The 10,233-nt window shown below is 34.8% G+C and overlaps 2 protein-coding genes across 2 annotated transcripts; both read left to right on the top strand.

Moving 5' to 3' along the window:
* Positions 1-1,650: 1,650 nt before the first annotated feature.
* LOC113467323 (zinc finger protein 852-like) lies at positions 1,651-2,331 on the top strand. Its single transcript, XM_026823432.1, has one exon. The coding sequence runs from the start codon at positions 1,666-1,668 to the stop codon at positions 2,281-2,283; it is 618 nt and encodes a 205-aa protein (XP_026679233.1). The 5' UTR covers positions 1,651-1,665; the 3' UTR covers positions 2,284-2,331.
* Positions 2,332-5,481: 3,150 nt separating this feature from the next.
* LOC113467320 (zinc finger protein 99-like) lies at positions 5,482-9,433 on the top strand. Its single transcript, XM_026823428.1, has 3 exons — positions 5,482-5,691; positions 7,637-7,906; positions 8,051-9,433. Exons 1-3 carry the CDS (start codon positions 5,623-5,625, stop codon positions 9,104-9,106), a joined length of 1,395 nt encoding a protein of 464 aa, XP_026679229.1. The 5' UTR covers positions 5,482-5,622; the 3' UTR covers positions 9,107-9,433.
* Positions 9,434-10,233: the final 800 nt, after the last annotated feature.

The following is a 10,233-nucleotide window of genomic DNA, read 5'->3' as shown; positions in this document are numbered from 1 at the left end:
TCAGTTTTTAGTGTCAAAATACGTTTTGAGGTCTCTAGAGCCTAAATCCAAACTTTCAGCCGTTGGTCCGTGTGTCTGTCTGTCTGTAAAGAAAATATCTCGAGAACGGTCTTGAAATTTGGTATGTACCGGTTTGTATGTAAGATGTGTGGTCATAGGTTATTCATGCGACTATCTGACCTACGGAGACACATGCAAGATTATCATTGTGAATTTCATTTTGACGTTGAATCGTGTGCAGTATCTCGTTTACAAGACATTACTTTCCCTTGTGAAGAGTGTAAGGAGTTGTGTGTTTTGTCTAAATATTGTATAAAACACAAGGATTGTTCTAAAGCCATGTCCACACCAGCACCTAGCTCTGAGTCTGTGTGTACTGAACATAGTAACTTGTTTCCAAAGTGTCATTCTTGTCAGAAATGTGAGGAATCATTTGATAATTGTAACAATCTGTGGTCCCATATGTTCATCAAACATGAGAACAGTGACTTTGTTTGTAACCTGTGTCCTCCAGATTCCAAGATTATGATCAAATATGCACACTTGCTTGTTAGACATATGAAACAATGTCACACGATGCAAGTACATATACCTGCAGTATATAAAAATTTTAGAAGTGTAACATCTTTTACAATGAACAATATCACTCAATATAAATGTCCTGATTGCCCTGCTATTTTGCAAACTTTTAAAAATCTCAAGTGTCACCTAGATATTCATAGTGGCGAAAAAGATTTTTCATGTCATATTAAGTACATATACCTGCAGTATATAAAAATTTTAGAAGTGTAACATCTTTTACAATGAACAATATCACTCAATATAAATGTCCTGATTGTCCTGCTATCTTGCAGACTTTTAAAAATCTCAAGTGTCACCTAGATATTCATAGTGGCGAAAAAGATTTTTCATGTCATATTTGTAACAAAGTTTTTATTCGAAACGCTACTCTTATTAATCATATAAAAGCTGTACATGAAAAAATCCGAAATCACCAATGTAATCTTTGTGGAAGAACTTTTTCCTATAGTTCTAATCTTTCGGAGCATATACGAATGCATCATACCGAAGAAAAAAAGTACATTTGTGAGGTGTGTGGGACCTCATTCCTGACATGGAGCAGTCTTAATAGCCACAAGTATTCTCACGATGACAGAAAGTTTTCATGTTCACATTGTGGTAATTCTTATAAGAATCCCATCTTTCTAAAACGGCACTTTCGAGAATCTCATTTGAAACACTCAAAAAGTAATCCTGAACAGTATGCTGTGAAATCACTGCAGGATATTATGTACTGGTGTAATGTATGTAGTCAACGATGTTATCTATCAGCAACATGCTCGATACATCGTCCTTCTAATTGTAAAGATCAATATAAAATGAGTGTATCAATATCAAATGAATGTGATCAACACATGGAATGTCATACTTGTAATGAATGTGATAGTAAACATAATGATTGTCAATCATTGTGGGATCATGTGTTTTCAGAACATAAAAATATGTTGGCTTTCAGGTGTAATCTTTGTCCATCATATCGTATAGCTTCCACAAATAAGAACTTTTTCTTAATGCGTCATATGTCCCAAGTTCACAATAAATCATTGATTTTCAGTAAACCAGACGATAGTGAAAATAAAATCAACAAAGAAGAACTTTTTCTTAATGCGTCATATGTCCCAAGTTCACAATAAATCATTGATTTTCAGTAAACCAGACGATAGTGAAAATAAAATCAGCAAAGTCGCAGAAAAACAATACTGGAAAGATGTCGAAGAAAAGTGTCGCATAATAGTAGAAGATACCATGCGATATCAATGTCCTCATTGTCCTTCCTTGTTGAAAACGTTTTGGACTTTAAAAGAACATTTCAACATTCACACAAGCGAGAAGAAATATGTTTGTGAACTGTGCGGGGCTTACTTTATTCATAAAAGCAGCTTAGTGGCACATACTACCACACATTCCAATGTTAAATTTAAATGTGATTTTTGTGAAAAAGTTTATTCTCATCGTAATCGTCTGAGATATCACATATCTACGGTTCATGAAAATAAATGGAAATCTGCGGCATGCGATATTTGTGGTCGAGTATTTCTAGATTCTAAGAATATGAAGAAACATGCAGCAGTTCATAGTACGGAGAGACCTTTTGTATGTAAACTATGTGGAATTGCTTATAAGTGGAGAAAAAATCTTGTACGCCATCAGAAAAATTGTAAGGCGTCTGCTAAATGTTCTTTGATGACAACTTGTATGTCTAGTGAAGAAAACTCAAGTTAATAGAAATTCTAATGTGTTATACGTTATACAACAATATTAATAATAAATAACAGCCCCTTTGTCTGTAAAATTTGCAATGCCTCATACAAGGTTAGAAAACACTTGACAGATCATAATAAGACCCATAAGAAAAACAATCCATTTCATTGAGTGTGATACTTATGTATCTTTCTTTTTCAAGGTTTGATGGAGGTCAAGTGTCTTCAGAGTCCAGAACATAATTCGAAGCTGGAATAGAAAGGTGTTCATCAAATCTCCTTTCTTCTTATTAAACTTATTAAATTACCAGCCTACTTAGCTTAGTTGGTAGTGCGTCTGCCTTGTAAGCGCTAGGTTGTCGGCATAAATTAAGTTAAGGTTCAGCCAGCCTAGCTAGCTTAGTTGGTAGTGCGTCTGCCTTGTAAGCGCTAGGCCACTGGGCTCGATTCCCGCCCGAGGCGGATTTTATCCTGATGGGATAATGTTCGTTCTCGGAACGGCTGGCTTTCTCCTATCCTCGATTCCCGCCCGGGCGGATTTTATCCTGATGGGATAATGTTCGTTCTCGGAACGGCTGGCTTTCTCCTATCCTGTCTTCTTTCTCTCTTCGATTTCGGGATGATAAGACCATAGCAGTTAACAGTTCCCTCTGTCAAACCTCTTTTTTTAAAAAAAAACTTATTAAACATAGGTATCTGGTGTCACCTTCTTTTTATTATTTTATTAAATTATTTTTTTTACTAAAAAAAATCAAACTAACCAAAAAAATAAATAAAAAAAATAAAATAATAATGTAATGAGCAATTTTCTTCGTGTGTTTACTTGGTACCAATTTATTATTTTTAATTTCTTTATGATCAAAATGTATCTCAGGTACGGCATGTAGTTGATTCCAAGTGTTGACATTTGTGGTGTTACAGGTGTATGATGGTATGGACGTGTTGTAAATGTGTCGCCAAGTACACCTCAAGATCACATCTCAGTCTTCACTTGCTATCTCATTCCAGTGATGCCGATGAAATTAAGCAAGAATTGTCCTGTGAACAGTGTGGATGTTCTATAGATTTTCATAGCGCATTGTACAAAAAAGATGTATATCACTGCGCTCATTGTGAACAAGTATTTCTTGATAAGTTCGTGTTAGAATTGCATTTGAAAATAGAACATAAAGATACTCTGTTCCCAAAATCACATTGGTGTGTATGTAAGATGTGTAGTCATAGGTTATTCATGCAACTATCTGGCTTACGGAGACACATGCAAGATTACCATTGTGAATTTCATTTTGATATTGAGTCTCGCTCATTGTGAACAAGTATTTCTTGATAAGTTCGTGTTAGAATTGCATTTGAAAATAGAACATAAAGATACTCTGTTCCCAAAATCAGATTGGTGTGTATGTAAGATGTGTGGTCATAGGTTATTCATGCGACTATCTGGCTTACGGAGACACATGCAAGATTATCATTGTGAATTTCATTTTGATATTGAGTCTTGTGCAGTATCTCGTTTACAAGACATTACTTTCCTTTGTGAAGAGTGTAAGGAGTTGTGTGTTTTGTCTAAATATTGTTTTTGTGAAGTATGCAACACAGGATTTAAAGTTAAAAAACACCTTACCCAGCATTATAAATCCCATTCTATGTTTATTCCCCCTGAACAATTTCCAGGCTTAGATCAAACATCCTGTAATATGAGTAGAACACTGCCACTTTACAAAATGTAACCAATTATAGGATGTAATACCCTATAATATCCCTTCTCATACCTAGTGTTAGTGTTTTCTATTCTTTAGAAATGCTCATCAAACATGAGAACAGTGACTTTGTTTGTAACCTGTGTCCTCCAGATTCCAAGATTGTGATCAAATATGCTCACTTGCTTGTTAGACATATGAAGAAGAATCATACGGTGAAGAAGAGGATCCTATCACTATCAAATCACCAAGTGCTCTCATGAAACATTGGAGACAATGGCATTGGCGCTTACAGGAACACCTTATAAGTGGAAAAAACATCTTGTGCGTCATCAGAAAAATTGTAAAGCTATTATATCTACACGGGCGACAAGTGACTTTATGTCTCCATAACATGTCACAGGCATATCATTTTACACCTAAAGATACCCGCTTTACCTAGGAAATCAATCTTCATCATACATCATTTTTCTATTACATTAAATTTTCTCTTCTGCCAATCTACTTCTTCTTGAACGAGTCTTGAACAAAATACATTTTATCTTATTTATCCCCTTTATTTATTTACTTTTATTATTTTTTTTTTTTGTCGACCTTCATTGTATCGAACCGGAAAATAGCCTATAACCTTCACGGGAGTTTAAGCAATAAGTTCACAAAGTTTCATAGTAATCGGATGAGCGGTTTGGCCAGACATAAAGTTCGAACAGACAAACACACACACATTCATTTTTATTATATATTAGATATACAAATAAATTAATATATGTACGTATGACACGCATTGTGTATTTATTTATTTACGGGGCTAACCCTTTTTACTTTCCTTATCCTATAGGAAGGCAAGTAATGTAATCGGGCCAAATTTTCGATGGTCAGTTTTTAGTGTCAAAATACGTTTTGAGGTCTCTAGAGCCTAAATACAAACTTTCAGCCATTGGTCCGTGTGTGTGTCTGTCTGTAAACAAAATATCTCGAGAACGGTCTTGAAATTTGGTATGTAGCTTTCAAATGTGACAAGGATGCGACACGAAACTTTTGGTTAGGATCGGTGCAACGGTTGGCGGCATTTTACCGCTTTTTGGCGGTTTTTGGTGTAATTTAACAATATCTCGGGAACGGTATGAGCTAGAGACTTGAAATTTGGTATGTAGTTCACAAATGTGACAAGGATGCGACACGAAACTTTTGGTTGAGATGGTTGCTGCGCTTGGCGGTATTTTGACCGCTTTTGGACAGATTTCGACCGTTTTTTGGCGGTTTTCAGCTATAGCGACAAAACGGTTAGAGATATTGTAAAAGTTAGGGTAAAAGAACACTCAAATAAGCATCATTCAATAGGATAAGGAAAGTCGTGTGATGTTCACACCAGATTTTTATTACAAAAATGACAATAGAAAAAAATACAAAAATACACTAAAACTAAACAACACACAAACAACAATCAAATACAGTAGAGAAAAAAATAATAATATTACAAAAATGACAATAGAAAAAAATACAAAAATACACTAAAACTAAACAACACACAAACAACAATCAAATACAGTAGAGAAAAAATAATAAAATGAAATTTAAAAATTTGACCCGAGCATTTGGAAATAAAAAGGTAACCATGGACTACAATACATAATTGACTTATTAGGAGTAGGCATTATTAATTCATGGTATACAACAGTATCCTGATTTCTTGGGGCAACTGTTGTAATACTTGTGTCACATCAGCTGTCATATTTAATACTATGTGCAGTATCTCAAATGCAAGATATTACTTTCCCTTGTGAAGAGTGTAAGGAGTTGTGTGTTTTGTCTAAATATTGTATAAAACACAAGGATTGTTCTAAAGCCATGTCCACACCAGCACCTAGCTCTGAGTCTGTGTGTACTGAACATAGTAACTTGTTTCCAAAGTGTCATTCTTGTCAGAAAAGACTTGTGTTCCTCTTGCTGTACTCACTTGAATTCTCATTCTGAAGAAAGAACAAACCCAGGCTTCACTTGTTACTACTGTGATGAATTTTTCATAGAGAAAAGCACACTACAACTACATATGAAAATTACACATGGTGATCAATTTATGAAACCAGAAGTACGATGGTATACATGTCGTGATTGTCCTGAAAAACTGTATCTTAGGAAAACTCAAGGCATTATCCATCACATGCGTGTATGGCATGACAAAGCACTACAACTACATATGAAAATTACACATGGTGATCAATTTATGAAACCAGAAGTACGATGGTATACATGTCGTGATTGTCCTGAAAAGCTGTATCTTAGGAAAACTCAAGGCATTATCCATCATATGCGTGTATGGCATGACAAATGCTCTGAGTCTGTGTGTACTGAACATAGTAACTTGTTTCCAAAGTGTCATTCTTGTCAGAAATGTGAGGAATCATTTGATAATTGTAATAATCTGTGGTCTCATATGTTCATCAAACATGAAAACAGTGACTTTGTATGTAACCTGTGTCCTCCAGATTCCAGGATTGTGATTAAATATGCACACTTGCTTGTTAGACATATGAAACAATATCACACAATGCAATTACAAATCCGTGCAGTGTATAAACATTTTAGAATTGCTACATCAATTACAGTTGACAATGTCACTCAATATAAATGTCCTGAATGCCCTGCTCTTGTGCAGAGTTTCAATATTCTAAAGGCTCACTTGGATATCCATAATGGCAAGAGAGATTTTTCTTGTCGGGGAAAGAGTTGAAATCAGAGAGAGTATTGAAGCAACATATGACGGTTCATACCACAGAACGCCCTTTTATTTGTAACATATGTAATGCCTCTTATAAATTAAAAAAGCATTTGAGCCATCATTACAAGAAACACCGGAAAGTTAATTAAAGAAACGCTTTCTAGTCTTATGTTCATGGTGTTAAAAGTGTAGGTATGTTAATATGGACGTGTTGTATAATATGACCTGAATCTCGGTACTTTCACACTATGTCTAGTGAAGAAAACTCAAGTTAATAGAAATTCTAATGTGTTATACGTTATACAACAATATTAATAATAAATAACAGCTTTTTTTTATTACGTATGTTCAACAGTAACTACTCAGTTTGGAGACGAATCAGGTTCTAGAAATTTTAACACCTTTTTTCTTTGAGACGAAAAAGGCCATTTTCACTCAGGTAATTTGAGACGAATCGTTTAATGTTCCGAATTGTATAACGGTCATGTTGATATCAAAGTTCAAGAGCAATCAGAGAACGCAAATATTTTCAATTCTGACTTTGAAAAGGGGCGGAGCTATTTAAAATTTCCTCATTTTTACTTTCTATTACTACAGTTTACTTTTTTTTATCAAGGTTATAAGGATATGATATAGTCAAGGGGCAAAGTTCAAGAGCAATCAGAGAACGCAAATATTTTCAATTCTGACTTTGAAAAGGGGCGGAGCTATTTAAAATTTCCTCATTTTTACATTCTATTACTACAGTTTACTTTTTTTATCAAGGTTATAAGGATATGATATAGTCAAGGGACGCAAATATTTTCAATTCTGACTTTGAAAAGGGGCGGAGCTATTTAAAATTTCCTCATTTTTACTTTCTATTACTACAGTTTACTTTCTTTATCAAGGTTAAAAGGATATGATATAGTCAAGGAAAATTCCCCCTTTTATTAGTTTTTCCTTTTCTTTTAGTCGTGTTTAATACTGTGGTATGGTGTTGCAGGTGTATTGAGGTGTGGCCATGTTGTACATGTGAGGCAATCTTCTCCTCACAATCGGGTCTCCGCTCACACATTGTTACTCATGCAGAATCTAACAAAGAGTTGTCAGAAGACTTGTGTTCCTCTTGCTGTACTGAATTGAATTCTCACATTGGAAAACGAACAAACCAATACCTCTCGTGTTACTACTGTGATGAAATATTCGCAGAGAAAAGCACACTACAACTACATATGAAAATATTACACCCTGATGGAAATATATGTTCCTCTTGCTGTACTGAATTGAATTCTCACATTGGAAAACGAACAAACCAATACCTCTCGTGTTACTACTGTGATGAAATATTCGTAGAGAAAAGCACACTACAACTACATATGAAAATATTACACCCTGATGGAAATATGTCTCATCGTAGTTCAGTATTACGGTGGTATACATGCCGTGATTGTCCGAGTAAACTGTATAGGAAAACTCAAGGCATTATTTATCATATGCGTGTACGCCATGACAAATATAATATTGATCCTGAACAGTATGCTGTGAAATCACTGCAGGATATTATGTACTGGTGTAATGTATGTAGTCAACGATGTTATCTATCAGCAACATGTTCGATACATCGTCCTTCTAATTCTAAAGGTCAATATAGAATGAGTGTATCAATATCAAATGAATGTGATCAACACGTGGAATGTCATACTTGTAATGAATGTGATAGTAAACATAATGATTGTCAATCTTTGTGGGATCATGTGTTTTCAGAACATAAAGATATGTTGGCTTTCAAGTGCAATCTTTGTCTCTCTGACAAATCAGCTGCTACAAATAAAAGATCTGTTATAACGCGTCATATGTCCCAAGTTCACAACAAATCATTGATTTTCAGTAAACCAGACGATAGTGAAAATAAAATCAACAAAGTCGCTGAAAAACAATACTGGAAAGATGTCGAAGAAAAGTGTCGCATAATAGTAGAAGGTACCATGCGATATCAATGTCCTCATTGTCCTTCCTTGTTGAAAACGTTTTGGACTTTAAAAGAACATTTCAACATTCACACAAGCGAGAAGAAATATGTTTGTGAACTGTGCGGGGCTTACTTTATTCATAAAAGCAGCTTAGTGGCACATACTACCACTCATTCCAATGTTAAATTTAAATGTGATTTTTGCGGCAAAGAGTATTCTCATCGAAATCATTTAAGATATCACATTTCTACGGTTCATGAAAATAAGTGGAAATCTGGTGTTTGTGATATTTGTGGTCGAGTATTTTTAGATTCCAGGAATTTGAAGAAACATGCAGCAGTTCATAGTACAGAGAGACCTTTTGTATGTCAACTATGTGGAATTGCTTATAAGTGGAAAAAACATCTTGTGCGTCATCAGAAAAATTGTAAAGCTATTATATCTACACGGGCGACAAGTGACTTTATGTCTCCTTAACATGTCACAAGCATATCATTTTACACCTAAAGATACCCGCTATACCTAGGAAATCAATCTTCATCATACATCATTTTTCTATTACATTAAATTTTCTCTTGTCTCAATCTACTTCTTCCTTCTTCTTGAACGAGTCTTGAACAAAATACATTTTATCTTATTTATCCCCTTTATTTATTTATTTTTTTTTTGTCGACCTTCATTGTACTTATCTTTGATCAAAGTTTGAGCCAGTTACATATAATGAAAAAAATGTCAAAAGATAAGGTCAAACTGAATCAACAACTATGAAAAATGAAAACTAAACATTAATATTGTGGTATGGTGTTGCAGGTGTGTTGAGGTGTGGCCATGTTGTACATGTGAGGCAATCTTCTCCTCACAATCGGGTCTCCGCTCACACATTGTTACTCATGCAGAATCTAACAAAGAATTGTCAGAAGACTTGTGTTCCTCTTGCTGTACTCACTTGAATTCTCATTCTGAAGAAAGAACAAACCCAGGCTTCACTTGTTACTACTGTGATGAACTATTCGCAGAGATAAGCACACTACAATTGCATATGAAAATAACACACCCTAATCAAAATAATTCATATATTAATCCAGTTTTGCGGTGGTATACTTGTCGTGATTGTCCTAACAAACTATACAGGAAAACTCAAGGCATTATACGACACATGCGCATGTGGCATGACAAATACAATATTGAGCCTGAACATTTTGCTGTGAAATCATTACAGGATGTCATGTATTCGTGTTCAATTTGTAGCCAGCGATGTTATCTTGCAGCAACTTGTTCGTTACATCGTCCTCCTAAAGAGAAAAGTTCATCAATATCAAATGAATGTGATCAACACGTGCAATGTCATACTTGTAATGAGTGTGATAGTAAACATATTGATTGTCAATCATTATGGGATCATGTGTTTTCAGAACATAGTAATACGTTTGTCAGGTGTAATCTTTGTCCTCCTGATCGATCAGCTATTAAAAACAAAAGCACTGTTATAATTCGTCATATGTCACAAGTTCATAAAAAATCCATTGTTTTGGAATCAAATTCCCCCAAGGATGTAGAAAAAAAATTCTGGAAGGAGTTTAAAACCAAGTGCAAGGTTCAAGTGC

Source organism: Diaphorina citri, unplaced genomic scaffold, assembly GCF_000475195.1.
Source record: "Diaphorina citri unplaced genomic scaffold, Diaci psyllid genome assembly version 1.1 scaffold454, whole genome shotgun sequence".
Taxonomy (NCBI): Eukaryota; Metazoa; Arthropoda; class Insecta; order Hemiptera; family Psyllidae; genus Diaphorina; species Diaphorina citri.
The sequence above is the reverse complement of the archived record's forward strand: the minus strand, read 5'-3'. Positions and strand labels throughout refer to the sequence as shown.

Excerpts from the sequence above, each read along its gene's own strand:
- LOC113467323 (XM_026823432.1), top strand. The coding sequence starts at position 1,666 with ATGCGTCATATGTCCCAAGTTCACAATAAATCATTGATTTTCAGTAAA.
- LOC113467320 (XM_026823428.1), top strand. The coding sequence starts at position 5,623 with ATGGTATACAACAGTATCCTGATTTCTTGGGGCAACTGTTGTAATACT. Across the intron at positions 5,692-7,636 it reads GTGTCACATCAGCTGTCATA|TTTAATACTGTGGTATGGTG; the intron begins TTTAATACTATG and ends CTTTTAGTCGTG. Across the intron at positions 7,907-8,050 it reads TACATATGAAAATATTACAC|CCTGATGGAAATATGTCTCA; the intron begins CCTGATGGAAAT and ends AAAATATTACAC.